Consider the following 18,779-nt stretch of genomic DNA (forward strand, 5'->3'; position numbering starts at 1 on the left):
GGTCTAGCCTGCCACAGCCGTCAGTCACCTCACCTACGCCAGTGTGATTTCCCTGCGGCTGCTCCATGTCTCTAACAGAAATAGACGGAGCCGCACGTATGAGAGAGCAGGTCAGGAGACGGGCGCCACACAAGCGCTGACGTTCGTGCTGACGGCGCCTAGCAGGATGCGTGTTAGGCTGTCAGTGTGGGCGGCGCCCGTCTCCTGACCTGCTCTCTCATACGCGCGGCTCCGTCTATTTCTGTTTAGACATGGAGCAGCCGCAGGCCCGCAGGGAAAGCAATACACTGGGCTGGTGAGGTGACTGACGGCTGTGGCAGGCTAGACCCTCGCCGCGGCCGCCCCTGGTCTGGGCTTACTTATCAAAATATATATATTTTTTGGTAAAATATATTTAATTGGAGCCTGCCGCCCTCCAGTGGCCAGCGCCCATAGGCCCTGCCTGATTGGCTGAAGAAACCCACTTAGACATCAGTCAGAGTGGGTTTCTGGCATTCGGGGAAAGGGGTCCCATGTGAAAACATGGGTCCCCTTTCAGTTCGTGGTCGGGTGTCCGTTTTTTTTATTTTTTCAAGTACGTGGATTACAAAAGGATTACAAGCAGAGGAGCCTTCAACCATGGATTATGTGAGTATAATTTTTTCTACAGGTACACCATGGAATCTACTGGAGAAGAGGACCGACCTGCGTGGGAACATAAGGTAAGTATGTGTATATGGAGGTGTGGATGGATGTATTAAAGTTATACTTTCAAGGTGTGTGTGTGATGTCTTTATTGGGGTATTTTTTTAGTAGTAGTACTACAGGTACCAGCGGGACCATTTTTCCGCCGCATGCTGGTACTTGTGGTTCTCCAAGTACCAGCTTGCGGGGGAGGCTTGCTGGGCCTTGTAGTACTGCTACTAAAAACAATATCAATCACTTTGAACAAAGGCTATCAGCCCCCCATCCGCAGCCCATTGGATGGGGGGGGACAGCCTCGGGCTTCACCCCTGGCCCTTGGGTGGCTGGGGGGGGAGGACCCCTTGATTGAAGGGGTCCCCACTCCCCCAGGGTACCCCGGCCAGGGGTGACTAGTTGGATATTTGATGCCACGGCCGCAAGGCACTGTATAAAAGTGACCCCCGGCTGTGACATTATCTGTCTAGCTAGTGGAGCCCGGTGCTGGTTTCAAAAATACGGGGGACCCCTACGCTTTTTGTCCCCCGTATTTTTGGAACCAGGACCAGGCGCAGAGCCCGATGCTGGTTGTTTAAATATGGGGGAACCCCTGTCCATTTTTTCCCCATATTTCTGCAACCAGGATCGGCTCAAAGAGCCCGAGGCTGGTTTGCCTTAGGAGGGGGGACCCCACGCAATTTTTTTTTTACATTTAAACATGTTTTTTTTTTTTTTTTACAAGGTGCACAATGAAGCCCAGCACGGATCTCTCAGATCCGGCCGAGATTCATTGTATTAAAGTCGGCAGTGTTTTACAAGTCACTCACGTAAAACACTGCCCAAAAAAACGAATGACATCGACATCGGAAAACCCTAAAATGCAGAATACGGCAGCTTAGTAAATTAGTCGTAATCAATTCAAAAAGTTGCATATTTACACTTTCGATGTCATTCGTGATTGAACTTTGACCTCAAACGGGAAAATACGAATCTTAGTAAATTTACCCCTTGTGTGATTTGTTACTGTTTATGTTTTTTATGGTACTATATTAAACTATAGAGGTGTGCAAATAAATACTTTGTGTGATATACTTTGTTGTTTATAATCATTTTTATATGGTTTGGCATACTGTTCATGAGCGTTTCTTTTGATGTCTTCATCTCTACAGTATGTCATATTCAGAATCTTGGGTAACACATGAAAAAACCTCATTGCAGTGCAAGACAGTTTGTGGCCAGTAAATCATGAAACTGTTGAGTGTAATAATTTAGGCGTTGAGTCTAATTTGCCTAACCAATGTAAATGTTATTACATTTAGGCTGTGCATATGATATTGTAATTTAAAGGTATGATATTAATTTTGTTAGCTGTTTATGTCACTACTATTGCCATTGCATTCAGTGATATACAGGAATTATGATTTACAAGTAAAACTAGTACTAGTACATTACTAAGGGTTCCGTGTGGTGTGATACAGGAGGAGGATCATGGGGGGGGTGACACCATGAGTTACCACACCGGGTGACACCAACCCTAGTGACGCCTCTGCCTTTTGTACATTATAATATTCTCCTTCAGGTCTCCTTGGATAATTTCCTGCTCCCATTGCACCACGTATATATTGGCTACACTCGGTGCGCAAATACTGCCCATTGCTGAGCCACATACCTGCTGGTACCACTCTTCTAAAATGTTTAAATAATTATACTTCAAAACAAACTCCAAACAGCGAGAGATAAACTTAAGCTTTAAATCAGTAACATCAGCATCCTCCCTAAGTTTAGTTTCTACAGCCAAAATATTATGAGGGATAGATGTATATAATGACTGTACATCTATTTAACACCATTTGAAAAGATTCTTGCCATTGCAAGTCATTCATTAATTGCAACACATATGTTGAATCCTGTATATACGACTCCAAAAACGGAACATATTTCTTTATGCAGCTATGAGATTTATGGGGATCGAACATGTAGCCCCCAGTAAAGATGGAGGCAATAGGGAAGAAAAACGACTCAAATGTCACCTTGTACACGGCTGACCCCAAACTTAGAGAAGATCTGAAATCAATAAAGATCAGACATGCACATCATGGTGCAGTAACTTTTTAGAAACATGGGTATGTAAATAACCCTCCTATAGGTAATGTGCGTACCAGAAGGTAAGATCATTTGTGCATATCATATAAAAGCCTTGTCCTTTGGGATGCAGTCGACCTTTAGTCAGGACACCATAAAAGAGTTACTCCAAATGATAACAGGATCAGTAAGCAGATATCATGCTATCATATATATTTAAAAAAGTAACATTTATTTTCTTAAAGGTATACACATTGCAACCATGCATTTTATATATCCAAATAAAAATAGTGTAAAGTATAAAAAAATAAGTAAAAAATTAGTAGTTTAGCTTGTTAGCCAAATAGCATAAGATTGTGAAGAGCTTTGTCAAGCGTCTAGGCAAAGTTCATAGCAGAGGTCCACACATGGAGGGGATGCCGGAAGAGTTCCCTACGCATTTCACCTGTTAAGGCATCCTCAGGAGTGTCTCTCACTGCTCCATGCACAAGACAATGCACCCATTTCCCTCTTATCTAGCAATCTTTATAAAAATAAACTGACCACCAAACTAATGAGTAGGAGTATCCTAGGTAACTGCAACAACACCCATCACAGTAGTCTCTCCTATATAATAGCCCAGATCTGTGACTCCGTGCCTGTGTGTCTAATGCTGGGCGTGGCTAGGAGCTCTCATTGGGTTAGCAGCAGGTCTATCACACCCAGTCCACAGCTGATTGGGCGAGAAATGCCCTCCCACACAGGTTACATCCAATGGGAGGCTCTGCCCTTTGCCTGCTGTGTGTTCCCAAAGCAGGATTAACAATGGGGCTGATGGAGCTGTAGCTCCAGGTCCACACCCCAAAATAGGCCCACTGCATCTGCAGCAACATACCCTCCAACAATTTACACATACAAATCGCTACAAATTAAAAAATGGGGTGTGGCCATGGGTAAATTAGCGTGGCCATGCCCCTTTTCCTCTACTTTCAGTGGAAGTTTGGAGAGCCACAAATCGGTACAGACCATAAAAAAAGGTACTGTACCTGCCAAAAAGGTACAGCTGGAGGGTATGCCACTGCATCTGCTGTAGATAGGGGGGGGGGAATCCTTTTACTGCAGTGGCCTGTGTCCTGCTGCCAGTCCACCTGCCCCTCCGGCGTCAACAATCCCCACTCCCTAGCCACGGCGCAGGTGGAACAAAAGCTGCTGCAGCCACCGGCATAGATGTTTATGAAAGCGGCACAGCGGAAGGCTTTCATAGCCCTCCATGCGCCGCACACTCTCTGAGCCCCGGAGCCTCCTCTGTGCGTGATGTCACAGAAGTGCGTCCCCGCCACAGCCACGCCCAGATCCCCAGAGGCCCTGACTCCGCAACACAGCACCTGGGCTGCCGGACTGGAAGCCCCGAGATGGCTAATGTAAAGGATAGAGTGGGTGATATCGCGGAGGGTAATGTCTGGATGCTGAATCAATGTTAAAGGTAACAGTGCTGTGCAGTGCAGTGGGTGTGCAGTGTCACTGGCACTGCACAGCGCTCTCACCTTTTACATTAATTCAGCGAGTCAGTCAGTTCTGCCAGCTAGTCACTATTGTTAGCGCCGGTATCCCAACGCGCTGCATTACAGGGAAGTAGATGCACTGAATAAACTACAGCTCCCAGCATTCCGGCGCTAAGGGCTGCTGAGAGCTGTAGTTTATTGAGTGCATCGTCTTCCCTGTAATGCGGCGCGTTGGGACACCGGCACTAACAATAGTGCTTGGCTGCTGTGCGAGTCTCTGGGAGAGCCACTGCCAAAGGTAGGACAGCAACTTAGCTGCTTCCAGGAGGAGAAGCAGGAGAAACATTACCTGCCCCTCCCCCACTCATAGTACCTCCGGGCCCATTCCGCGGCACCCCCACACCCCCGCTTCAGCACATGCGGTGGCTCCGGACCCCCTCCCCCACCCACAGCATCCCCGCCCCTCCCCCACCCGCTGCACCACCACACCCGCCCCTCCCCCACCTGCAGCACTCCTGCAACCACTCCTCCCCCACCCGTGGTGGCTTCGGACCACCACCCGCAGCACCCACGCACCCTCGCCCACCCACAGCACGACGGCACCAGCCCGTCCCCCACCTGCTGCACCCCCACAACCTCCTCTTCCCCACCCGCGGCACCCCTGGACCCCGTCCGCGTCTCCCCCGCACCCGCCACTCCCCCAACCACAGCACCTACTAGGTGATTCATCAGGCCCTGCATGCGCTGTTCACGCCATTGCAAGGGGCTTCGACCCCTTAACCATCGCACGCCCTTTGTCCCTGTAATAATTAACCACGTATACAATTATGATTGGAGGTAATACTCCATATAATACAAATATTGCACGCCACAAGGGCGTGTAAGGGTTAAGGGGGCGTAGCCCCTTATGACGGTGTGAAGAGCGCCCGTAGGGCGCGATGAATCACCTAGTATATATATAATCTTTTGTTTCTTTGCTTCATTCGAAAACATACACAGACTTTGTATTGTGACACAAGAATCCTATTTCATTATCAGGGTCCACGGGATTGCGCTTTTCTCATTAAAACTCTTATTTTTGTCCTGCCAATCACAGTGGATGGTCATGACAAAACCTTGCCCTCCCCTCTTGTTGGCTGCAGGCCTTAACATAATGAACACAATTCCTGCCAGTGATTGAAATGGCATTGTATCTCTGCCTATATTCACTAACCTACAATTAAGTCATCCCAGTTGCAAGAGATTTCTTTTTATACAATGGCAGGTATTTCACTGTTACTAGACCTAATGCAGTTTTCATTAAGTTTTAGACACTGGTCAGTCAATACCCGGGGGTTACTTATCACTGTATTCCGTTGGTGGGTCATTCAGCCTCAGTACGACACTGATCCTTGGTAATTAATATTTAATACATTCCTAATTTGAGAGTTTTTTGGTGCCTATTTTCCATTAAATTTGTTGCACCCTGTTTGGAGGTTGGTGTTTTTTTCCACAAAACCATCTAATTAGCACACTTGTATTCCTGATTCTCCTTACTCTTGGTTATTTCTGATCCTTTTATTAGGGCTATCCTGATTTCTTTAATTGTGTGTTTGTTTATATATGTTTGGTATGTTTCTTTTTCAAAAAATGATATTTAATGTATACTATTAAGAGTTCATTCTTATTTACATACTTTAAGTGCCCCTCTAGAGCATACTTGACGACTTTTAGTTGCTCCTCTCCAGGAGAAGCCCAGAAAGACGATACAGCTGACCATTTTGAAGGCGGGCTGCACTTGGCTTGTTGCATAATTAGGCACTGCCCCTCAGTGGCAAACGCAGGATTTTTAGAGGAGGGTTTCCAAATGCAATCCACAATCTCCTACTATGCAGAACATGAAATACAGGTTAATATTTAACACTATAGATTGTCCATAATATAGGCTGTAGCAAACATATTTAAATAATATAAATAAGATAAGTGGTCAGGAAAAAGTTAAACATACAATAATAAATACTCAAACATAATAGAACCAGTACTGCACTTTCTAAGCACACATTCTCCCATCTCATGTTAAAGATCCTTTCTCTTTTTCCTCTCTGGTCTAGTGCACTGATTGAGGACTCAGAACCACACACAGAGCAAACTTGTTAGAAGACGTTGCTACCACAGGGCATGTGCAGCAACTTTGCTCTGTCCCTTAAACTGCATGATGTGGCAGCAGCTCCAGTAATCGTATAATATACCAATGCTATTCTTGTCATAATTTGAGCCACTCGCCAAAAGGAAGGGGGGTTTCCAGGCAACCGGAACCCCCCCCCCCCCTGTGTTTGCCTATGTCCCTGTTGCGACACAGTGCCATGAATCACAAGTCTGTGGGGAAGAGGCGGGGTTAAAATGACTCTCCAGGAAAGTTGGCAAATATGCTCTTGTACTTTGCACTCTCCTGGCTATTATTGGAAGTTCCCATCAGCAGTCAGCTCCTGCCTCCTTTCAAGCAGTAATTGAACCAGAGCCGGATTAAGGGGGGTGCCCAGGGGATCAGTACCCCTGGCCCCCTGTCTTAAGGGGCCCCCCGGCCGGAGCTCTGCACCGCTCTATAGGTTGCCGGGGCAGGAGGGATCTACGCTGTGCATGCGGCTTCCTCCCCACTCCTCTCGGCAGCACGGTCGGGGACTGAGTCAAGCAAATTCCAGCCTTCTCTGCTGCCAGGAGAGATGCTGCTGGCAGCAGAGGCTGGAGATTGGTTGACTCAGTCCCCGACCGTGCTGCCAGAGAGGATGGGGGAGGAAGCCGCATGCACAGCTGCACTCCTCCCCCGGCAGTATGGATCCCTCCTGCCCTGGCAGCCTGGTGTCTTCTCTTCTCCCCCTGCTGCAGCTTGGCTCCCGTTGCCTGTGACTGCAGGAGGTGAGCAGCGTGTGCAGGAGGGGGGAAAAGGGCTGGTGTTCGGCAGGGGGCCCTCCTGTCTTGGGTGCCCTGGGCCCCCCGAGGGCTTAACCCGTCCCTGAATTGAACCATAGGTCTAGTTGCCTACTAATTGAACCTACCTTGCATGAGGCCGGAGGCCGGAGGCCTGAGGCCTGAATTCATTAAAGATCGGTGTTTCAAAGCTGATGATTCTCTGTGGTTTGAAGGCTGGATTTAACAGGGCAATAGAAGTATAGTAATATATGCTGGATCCGACTTGCTTTGCGTGTGTAGTATTGCCCATTTAAATCCAGCCTCCAAAGCCGCAGAGAATTAATGGCTTTGATTCGTCAAGCATCATTGCACATCAAGAAATGTCCTGTTCAAGAAAGAGAAACTGTATCCAGGAGACTTATACTTCCAAATTACACACTATTATATAGTATTTTATATTAAGTATGGTATTATTATAAATTGGAGGAACGATTCATGTGTAAAAACCAGGAGCAGCAGATTTTTAAATGCATTGAAGGATCAATTCTTGATTCAATTAGTCGAGGACCCAACTAGAGGTAAAACTATTTTGGACCTATTTATTACCAATAATGTGGACAATATATCAAACACTAAAGTTGGGGAGACCTTGGGAAACAGCAATCACTATATGATTACTTTCGACATCAGTTTCAAGAAACATAGCTATAAGGGAGCAACCAAAACATTCAACTTTAGAAAAGCTAACTTCAATTTGCTGAGACAGGCACTAAACGGCATTGACTGGGAAGAGTTGTTTCATGACAAGGACATTTCGGAAATGTGGGATGCTTTAAAAGGGTTGCTTGAAAGCAATATTCACAAATTCATTCCCATGGGCAGTAAACGTAGGAGTACTAAACACAAACCAATGTGGCTTAATAAGGAAGTCAAAGAAGCAATGGCTAATAAGAGGCGTGCTTTCAAAACATTTAAATCTAATGGAGGGGAGGAGTCATTCCGGTATTACAAGGAATGCAATAAAAGATGCAAAAAAGTAATAAGAGCAGCTAAAATTGCAAACGAAAAGCAGATTGCTATAGAGAGTAAACCCAATCCTAATTTTTTTTTATAAATATCTAAGCAGTAAAAGGTTGAAGAAGGAGAATGTGGGCCCGTTAAAAGATGAATTGGGAGCTTTGACAAACGATGACATATTATAAGCGGAAATATTTAACACATTTTTTTCCTCAGTATTCACCAGGGAGGATGCGCAGATGACAGTAGTGCTTAACGACAGTGAAGGTAATGACTCTTGGCTAGATACTTGTTTAAATGAGGAAGTAGTCCTGGAGAGACTAAGCAAAATAAAGATTAATAAATCACCAGGCCCAGACGGTTTTCATCTGAGGGTTATTATGGAGCTTAGGACACAGCAGCAAAACCCCTACACTTGATTTTCATTAGTTCAATTAGATCAGGCATGGTACCAAAGGATTGGTGCATAGCTGAGGTAGTGCCTATATTTAAAAAGGGAACTAAAAATAATCCTGGAAACTATAGACCAGTTAGTTTAACCTCTATAGTGGGTAAAATATTAGAAGGCATTTTGAGGGATAGCATGGAGGATTATCTACAGGCAACTAAGTTTATTAGCAAAAGTCAGCATGGGTTTGTAAGGAACAGATCATGTCAAACCAACTTAATAAGCTTTAACGAGGAAGTGAGCGAGAATCTTGACCAGGGAAAAGCAGTGGACATGGTTTACTTAGATTTTCCGAAAGTCTTTGATACAGTGCCTCATAGGAGACTGGTCCACAAATTAAGGGAACTTGGCCTAGGAAATACCATTTGTACATGGACAGGTAATTGGCTGGATAACAGGGTACAACAAGTAATGGTCAATGGGATATTCTCCAGCTGGGCACCAGAAGTCAGGGGAATACCACAAGGGTCCGTTCTTGGCTCACTGCTGTTCACTATATTTATCAATGATCTAGGAATAGGCCTGGAAAGCAAAGCACAGTGTCAATCTTTGTAGATGATACTAAACTGTGTAAGGTAATTAATTCAGAAACCGATGTGGAGTCTCTACAGAATAACTTAGTTAAACTAGAAATCTGAGCATCTAAATGGAAATGAGGTTCAATATAGAAAAATGCAAAGTTATGCATTTTGGGACAAAAAAACACACTGGCATCCTACACTCTAGATGGAGAAAATATAGGTGTAACTATGGTGGGAAAAGATTTGGGGGTGCTTATAGATAATAAGCTTAATAACAGTACACAATGTCAAACTGCAGCAAAGAAGGCAAATAAAGTGCTTGCGTGCATTAAACGGGGCATTGAGACAAAGGACCAGGATGTAATCCTGCCATTGTACAAACCGTTGGTACGTCCGCACCTGGAATATTGTGTCCAGTTCTGGGCACCATATTATAAAAAAGATATCGGGAACTAGAAAGAGTTCAAAGGCGAGCTACTAAATTGATTAAAGGGTTAGAGTTGCTGGAGTACGAGGAGAGGCTTACTAGGCTAAATATGTACACACTAGAAAAGAGGTGACTAAGAGGAGACATTATTAATAACTTCAAATATGTAAAGGGTCATTACAAGGAGCTAGCAGCGGATTTGTTTATTAAAAGAACTCTGTATAGGACGCGGGGGCACTCGCTGAGGCTAGAAGAGAGAAAATTCTGTACACAACGTAGGAAAGGGTTCTTCACGGTAAGAGCAATAAAGATTTGGAACTCACTGCCCGAGAAAGTAATAATGGCAGACTCTGTAAATGCATTTAAAAATGGACTGGACAAATTTCTAACTGGAAAACGTATCCAGGGCTTTAGCATTTAGCATATTGATATTAAAATTATCTGGGAGTGGTAGAAATTATAGCTGTCAATCGGTAATAAACCATGAATTCAGCATGCACATTACAATATGAACAGATAAACGCAGAATACAGGTTGAACCCGATGGGCATTTTGCCTCTTTTCAACCTCACTGACTATGTAACTATGTATTTTATAAAGATTCCCAAGAGAGGGAGACCACCAGGCTGTAACTAAAGGTGGGTACACACTGGGCGATAATAGTAAACGACGTTGCTCATTTTGCCCTTCCTGAGCGACGTTGTTTACTATATTGGCCAGTGTGTATGCCTCCGCCGTTGCGCGATGTGTGGCCCCGTGGATCGTTAATGACCCTCGCTGTTAGCCGTGCATGCAGCTCATTTTGAACTGTCGTACAAAAACTGCATGCATGGCCCGGCCGCAGCGTGACATCACTGAGCGATATGGTCGTCATATCGCTCAGTGCAGACGCACTGCCGCTGACTGCCCCAGCAGGGAAGGGAACACACTAGGTGACATCGCTCATACAGCACATCGCCTAGTGCGTACCCACCTTTAGAATTCTTCTGCTATGTATTATGGGATCCGGTCTGAAGATCGACAGTGTCTAGGTCGACAATGTTTAGGTCGACCACTATAGGTCGACAGTCACTAGGTCGACATGGATGGAAGGTCGACAGGGTTTCTAGGTCGACATGTGCTAGGTCGACAGGTCGACATGAGTTTTTTACATTTTTTTTATTTTTTCATACTTAACGATCCACGTGGAGTACGATTGGAACGGTAAAGTGTGCCGAGCGAAGCGAGCCATGCGAGGGGACGCGGTGCACTAATTTGGGATCCCGGTCACTCTACGACGAAAACGACACCAACATTTTTTTTTTCTCCTCATGTCGACCTTTAGACCGGTCGACCTAGCACATGTCGACCTAGAAATCCTGTCGACCTTCCATCCATGTCGACCTAGTGACTGTCGACCTAAACATTGTCGACCTAGATACTGTCGATAAAACGAACCACACCCATGTATTATGCCCCCAACTAGTAACTTGTACAATCCTGACATTTAAAATGACTAACATATAACATTCGATTTTCACTTTAGGAGTAAAGGGCCCCATACACTTGAACAATAATGCACGATTTTATCCGATTTCGGGCATTCGGCCCGATATATCGGATGAAATCGGGAATTTTGGAGGTGTTTACGATCCGATGCGCGTTCCCGTGAGGGTCGAATCGGCTCCCCTAGATCGTTAGTGCCGCACTCGTGATATGTTGGTTCCCGCACGCATGGCTGGGATATCGGACTGGGGCATGTAGGGCCCACCGGGGGAATGCAGTGGTAGGGGCCCATTTAGGGGTGTGGCCAGTCTGCACCTCATTGGTTTGACTAACCATCAGAGAGTGCAATGTCTGGGCCCCTTCATAAATATATCAAGTAAATTCAGCTGCTGCATGCATGATAACATACCCTCCAGCTGTACCTTTTTGGCAGGTAAAGCATACCCTCCAATATTTTACACTTAAAAACCGGTACAAATAAGGAAAGGGGGCGTGGCCGTGGGTAAAGGGGGCGTGGCCACACCCCCTTTCCTATACTTTCAATGGAGATGCAGTAAGTTAAAAATCGGTACAAAGCCCTTTTTGGCAGGTACAGACCTTAAAAAAACGGTACTGTACCGGCCAAAAAAGGTACAGTTGGAGTGTATGGTACAGTACCTTTTTTAATGGTCTGTACCGATTTTTGGCTCTCCAAACTTCCATTAAAAGTATAGGAAAAGGGGCGTAACTACGCCCCCTTTACCCGTGACCACGCCCATTTTCGAATTTGTAACGATTTTTATGTGTAAATTGTTTGAGGGTATGTGATAATGTACCTGATTAATAACAGATTAATAACAGCAAGCCTGCAAAAGGACAGCATACATAATTTGGCCGATCCTGCCGCCTGGGAAGCTGCCGGGGTGATCGCCAGCAACATGACGGTCGGACATGTCGCGTTAGTGTATGTGTAGCATAACAGTTTATTATCAGTAAATTTGCTATAAATAATAAACCATACGTTTCTCGTTTTTCATTATCAGTACATGTATACTGCATTTACAGTATAGCAGAGCCAGTAAAGAGAGAAGAACGCCCATTCTTGCCTTGCTCATAGCAGGGCCCTCTTATACAGTGTTGCCAACTCTGAAATGAAAAACAAGCAACCGATGACTGAAAAATAAGCCCAAAACAAGCCCAAACCAATCCTAAAAAGCCCCAAAAAAAGCCCAACTCAAGTTTTTTTATATATAAAAACAAACATTATTGTTTGTCTTATTAAAATACATATAATGATTTATATAATCTGCCTTTAAGGTCTTTATAATGATATTTATCAGCACAAAACTGGCTTTTAAAGAATACTGGCATTTTTATAAATATTATAGTTAGAGTAGTGAATTTAAGATACTATACTTTCATGTTTCCTCTAAAGAAAAATCTCAAGTGAAAATTGCCAACTGTATATACTGTATCTGTGGTCATTTGTATTCACTGTGAAATATTTATTCGATGGAAAGATAAAACAAATAATCTTACAACATCCAACTTTGTACTTCTATTAAATAAATAAAGAGGCCAAATCAAGGTAACAAAACAAAAGATTATTAAGACAATTCAAAATAATAAATGCATATATAAATATTAAATAGTAACTCAATTCAATAAATAACAAAGGAATTACTGAGAGGTAAAGTGCATTGCAGATGGCACACTGTGAGGTAAGGTGCATGGCACACTGTGTGAAGTAAAGTGCATTGCAGATAGCACACTGGGGGTCATTCCGAGTTGTTCGCTTGTTGCCGATTTTCGCAACGGAGCGATTAAGGCAAAAATGCGCATGCGCATGGTACGCAGTGCGCATGCGCTAAGTAATTTAGCACAAAACTTAGTAGATTTACTCACGTCCGAACGAAGAATTTTCATCGTTGAAGTGATCGGAGTGTGATTGACAGGAAGTGGGTGTTTCTGGGCGGAAACTGACCGTTTTCTGGGAGTGTGCGGAAAAACGCAGGCGTGCCAGGATAAAACGCAGGAGTGGCTGGAGAAACGGGGGAGTGTCTGGGCGAACGCAGGGCGTGTTTGTGACGTCAAACCAGGAACGAAACGGGCTGAGCTGATCGCAGTCTAGGAGTAGGTCTGGAGCTACTCAGAAACTGCTAAGAAATTTCTATTCGCAATTGTGCTAATCTTTCGTTCGCAATTCTGCTAAGCGAAGATACACTCCCAGAGGGCGGCGGCCTAGCGTGTGCAATGCTGCTAAAAGCAGCTAGCGAGCGAACAACTCGGAATGACCCCCACTGTGTGAGGTAAAGTGCATGGCACACTGTGTGAAGTAAAGTGCATTGCAGATGGCATACTGTGAGGTAAAGTACATGGCACACTGAATTACAAAGGTTTTATGTAAAATGGATATAAGCAAATTCATCTGAGTTGTCTCCATCGTCTATAGAAGCTTCCATGTTATACATCTCTGAGTTGAAGCGCTGAAGCATATTGGTAGTTGGTTTAAAATCCTTGCAACAAATACCCAAGCGTCTTAAACCATATCTGACATAAAGAATACCACATAAAGTGGTTCTGAATTGCTTCACTGTTGTGTGTCTGGTCAGTGTCTTTGTTGTTGTCATTGTTAAAAACAAATTAGCCCTACAGAATACACACAACCGGCAGTCTGCAACAATAGACATAATGAATGACTCATCATCATTTCTTTAAGACTTTATTCATCCACAACGTCTCACCTACAGTATGTCTGTGTGAGGATCTGTGTTGAATGGATGAATGACTAATTATCTCTGAAAGTCGGTGTCAGTGATACCTAAAAACAAAAGAAGCCCAAAAATAAGCAGCAAAAAAAATTACAAGCCCAAAAACAAGCAACAAGCAACCACCCAAAAAAACAAGCAACCAGAAGAAAAAACAAGCCCAATTCCGCTTGTTATAAGCTGAATTGGCAACTATGCTCTTATATGACTGCAGGTTAAAGGTCATGCGTGACTCTCTGACCCCCTCCTCCCCCGTTTACTGTGTCAGGTGATTCCTAACCACATGATTCTAGCACAACCTAGCTTGTTGAAGAGATGTGATGAGTGACTAGGTCCTTATCCAATCAGCGAGCCGCTGTTCACAAGCGTCTAACCAATGAGCAGTTGTTACGCAGGAACGGGGCTAGTGTTACTGTAGGGTTTGGTAGGTCTAGAGAAAAAGGAGGAGAGCGGAGGAATAACTCCCGGTACAGTACAGTGACAGGGCACCGGGGCGGAACTTTTATTATTATTTTTGATTTATTCATTTACCAGCGACCCTCCGGATAGAACTCTCTACCGGATCAGCGTACACCGGGGCCGGTGCATCACGTGACACGGCGCGCTCCGGGTTATGTGCTCGGCGCTCTGCACCGGCGGCGCGTGTGACCAGTAACCCCGGACGGCGGCGACAATGTCTATCCAGTACTCCGGGGAGGAGCCTCTGTCCGGCAGCTACGGTGTGTCAGATTCATTCCCCAAAGACTTCGGCTACGGGGCTGATGAGACGGAGATGGACGATAACTCGGTAACGTCAGACAGCAAGCCCCGGATCCTGCTGATGGGGATGCGGCGTAGCGGCAAGTCCTCCATCCAGAAGGTGAGACTGACTGGCAGTGCCACTGCACCGGGGACCGGGTCTGGCTGGGTGTGCAGCGGCGACCTCCCCTCTCATTGCACCCTCCCTAGCGCCGCCGCACGGTGGGTAACGCATACCTGCTGCTGCTGTGTATGTGCGGGGGGGCTGTACGCGGCTTCTCCACCCTGTCAGCTCACAGCTGGTGCCTGTGTATCCTGCTCACCATACATTGCTCATGTACTGGGGCATAGTAACCTGTTCCCTGCGTTCTTCTGAGGTGATAACCTGTAAATCTGACCCTTTTGCAAACATAAAATCGTGGGTGACATGGTGGCACATTGGTCAGCATTGCTGTCTGTAGCGCTGCAGTTTAATCTGCATGTGGAGTTCATGTGTATGGATGAATTTACACTTCAGCCCATTGATGGCTTAATTGGCCTCTGACAAAACGGACCCTAAAACCGCATACACACCAGCAGATATTAATGATATGAACGATATATTGTCCAGTGTGCATGGTTGAACGATGCACGCACTTGCATCGTTCGCGTTCATCCACCATTTACCGAACATGCAGCTCAATGTTAACTATATCTTTGAGTTGCATGTTCGGGGAGTGAGGGGGGATGATGTCACTGAATGATATCGGACATCAGTGTCGTTTAGTGTGTATACACTGGCGATCTCTTCTAATTAGCACTCATTGATGTAGTGCTGATTGCTAACTAGCTGAGGTTGCCAAGTGTGTACCTCGCTTAAAGCTGGGCATACACTGTATAATTGTCTGGCAGATTGGAATAAAAATATGGTAATGGATGACGGCAAATGACAAAGGACCATTTGCTATAAGAAAATGGACAAAACCTGTTGTTCAGTCAAATTGGTTTAAGCCGTAATTGAACCAATTTCTCTGAATGACAGGTTTTGTCCATTTTCCATTTTTTTGTGGTTCGCAAATTATCCATTGTCCTTTGCTGTGTCATCCATTACCATATATTCATTCCAATCTGCCAGATAATTGTATAGTGTATGCCCAGTTTAAGGAAAATGAAATATATGTAAGGGATTATGGACTGTAAACTGTGATGGGAAAGGGATTTGGGTTAATAATTCAATCTTTTCTGGGAAGATGTGTCTTATGTTGCTACTTGAAAAATAAGCTATAATAAATATTGAGTAGCATTTAATAGCCAGCACATGCAGTAGTTACTTTATATTTCTGAAAAATTTAAGGATCAATGTTTTTTTCTCTCTCTAACCTGAAGGTTTTTCTCCTCTATCTCATGTTTTCTGTGTATACACAATTTTGAGCCAGATGTGATCCACATATATTGCAGTGACACCCCATCCTAATGAGTTGTTATGTATATAATGAGGTAAACAAGGTGACAACATTAATAATAATTAGTCTGCTGCATACTTTGCTGCAAATAGTGCCTTTTCTCTAACGTCCTAGTGGATGCTGGGGACTCCGTCAGGACCATGGGGATTAGCGGCTCCGCAGGAGACAGGGCACAAAAATAAAGCTTTAGGATCAGGTGGTGTGCACTGGCTCCTCCCCCTATGACCCTCCTCCAAGCCTCAGTTAGGTTTTTGTGCCCGTCCGAGCAGGGTGCAATCTAGGTGGCTCTCCTAAAGAGCTGCTTAGAAAAAGTTTTTAGGTTTTTTTATTTTCAGTGAGTCCTGCTGGCAACAGGCTCACTGCAACGAGGGACTTAGGGGAGAAGAAGTGAACTCACCTGCGTGCAGGATGGATTGGCTTCTTAGGCTACTGGACACCATTAGCTCCAGAGGGATCGAACACAGGCCCAGCCATGGAGTCCGGTCCCGGAGCCGCGCCACCGACCCCCTTGCAGATGCCGAAAAGCGAAGAGGTCCAGAAACCGGCGGCAGAAGACTTTTCAGTCTTCATGAGGTAGCGCACAGCACTGCAGCTGTGCGCCATTGTTGTCACACACTTCACACCAGCGGTCACGGAGGGTGCAGGGCGCTGCAGGGGGCGCCCTGGGCAGCAATGAGAATACCTTGTTCTGGCTAAAAAATACATCACATATAGCCCTTGGGGCTATATGGATGTATTTAACCCCTGCCAGGTCTCACAAACTCCGGAGAAGAGCCCGCCGAAATAGGGGGCGGGGCCTATCTCCTCAGCACACAGCGCCATTTTCCTGCTCAGCTCCGCTGCGAGGAAGGCTCCCAGGACTCTCCCCTGCACTGCACTACAGAAACAGGGTAAAAAAGAGAGGGGGGGGCACTTTTTTTGGCGTTTTTGATATATATTAAGCTGCTATAAGGGAGACAACACTTCTATAGGGTTGTTCCTATATATTTATAGCGCTTGGGTGTGTGCTGGCAAACTCTCCCTCTGTCTCCCCAAAGGGCTAGTGGGGTCCTGTCTTCGATAAGAGCATTCCCTGTGTGTCTGCTGTGTGTCGGTACGTGTGTGTCGACATGTATGAGGACGATGTTGGTGTGGAGGCGGAGCAATTGCCGGTAATGGTGATGTCACCCCCTAGGGAGTCGACACCGGAATGGATGGCTTTATTTATGGAATTACGTGATAATGTCAGCACATTACAAAAATCAGTTGACGACATGAGACGGCCGGCAAACCAGTTAGTACCTGTACAGGCGTCTCAGACACCGTCAGGGGCTGTAAAACGCCCTTTACCTCAGTCGGTCGACACAGACCCAGACACGGACACCGAATCTAGTGTCGACGGTGAAGAAACAAACGTATTTTCCGGTAGGGCCACACGTTATATGATCACGGCAATGAAGGAGGCTTTACATATCTCTGATACTGCATGTACCACAAAAAGGGGTATTATGTGGGGTCTGAAAAAACTACCTGTAGTTTTTCCTGAATCAGACGAATTGAATGAAGTGTGTGATGAAGCGTGGGTTAACCCCGATAGAAAACTGCTAATTTCAAAGAAGTTATTGGCATTATATCCTTTCCCGCCAGAGGTTAGGGCGCGCTGGGAAACACCCCCTAGGGTGGATAAGGCGCTCACACGCTTATCAAAACAAGTGGCGTTACCGTCTCCTGAAACGGCCGCCCTCAAGGATCCAGCAGATAGGAGGCTGGAAACTACCCTGAAAAGTATATACACTCATACTGGTGTTATACTGCGACCAGCCATCGCCTCTGCATGGATGTGCAGTGCTGGGGTGGTTTGGTCGGATTCCCTGACTGAAAATATTGATACCCTGGATAGGGACAGTATTTTACTGACTATAGAGCATTTAAAGGATGCATTTCTATATATGCGAGATGCACAGAGGGATATTTGCACTCTGGCATCGAGAGTAAGTGCGATGTCCATATCTGCCAGAAGAAGTTTATGGACGCGACAATGGTCAGGTGATGCGGATTCCAAACGGCATATGGAAGTATTGCCGTATAAGGGGGAGGAATTATTTGGGGTCGGTCTATCGGATTTGGTGGCCACGGCAACAGCCGGGAAATCCACCTTTTTACCTCAGGTCCCCTCCCAACAGAAAAAGACACCGTCTTTTCAGCCGCAGTCCTTTCGTTCCTATAGGAACAAGCGGGCGAAAGGACAGTCATATTTGCCCCGAGGCAAAGGAAAGGGTAAAAGAGTGCACCAAGCAGCTTCTTCCCAGGAGCAGAAGCCCCCCCCGGCTTCTGCAAAGCCCTCAGCATGACGTTGGGGCTTTACAAGCGGACTCAGGGGCGGTGGGGGGTCGACTCAAGAATTTCAGCGCACAGTGGGCTTACTCACAGGTGGACCCCTGGATCCTGCAGATAATATCTCAGGGTTACAGGTTGGAATTCGAGAAGTCTCCCCCTCGCCGGTTCCTAAAGTCTGCTCTGCCAACGTCTCCCTCAGACAGGGCGACGGTATTGGAAGCCATTCACAAGCTGTATTCTCAGCAGGTGATAGTCAAGGTACCCCTCCTACAACAGGGAAAGGGGTATTATTCCACACTATTTGTGGTACCGAAGCCGGACGGCTCGGTAAGACCTATTCTAAATCTGAAATCTTTGAACCTGTACATACAAAAATTCAAGTTCAAGATGGAGTCACTCAGAGCAGTGATAGCGAATCTGGAAGAAGGGGACTTTATGGTGTCCCTGGACATCAAGGATGCTTACCTGCATGTCCCAATTTGCCCTTCACATCAAGGGTACCTCAGGTTCGTGGTGCAAAACTGTCATT

At 45.7% G+C, this 18,779-nt stretch overlaps 1 protein-coding gene across 2 annotated transcripts in view; it reads left to right on the forward strand.

Annotated features, from left to right (window-relative positions):
- The first annotated feature begins 14,098 nt into the window (after positions 1-14,098).
- RRAGC (Ras related GTP binding C) overlaps positions 14,099-18,779 on the forward strand; it is a 172,299-nt gene continuing 167,618 nt past the window's right edge. The window contains exon 1 of one of the 2 annotated variants that reach the window (XM_063954316.1): positions 14,099-14,613. In XM_063954316.1, coding sequence (XP_063810386.1) covers positions 14,428-14,613 — 186 coding nt within the window. In that variant the 5' untranslated portion in view covers positions 14,099-14,427. The remainder of the gene's footprint in view (positions 14,614-18,779) is intronic. The other variant, XM_063954315.1, reaches the window with a different exon arrangement.

The sequence above is a fragment of the Pseudophryne corroboree genome, chromosome 2, assembly GCF_028390025.1.
Source record: "Pseudophryne corroboree isolate aPseCor3 chromosome 2, aPseCor3.hap2, whole genome shotgun sequence".
NCBI lineage: Eukaryota > Metazoa > Chordata > Amphibia > Anura > Myobatrachidae > Pseudophryne > Pseudophryne corroboree.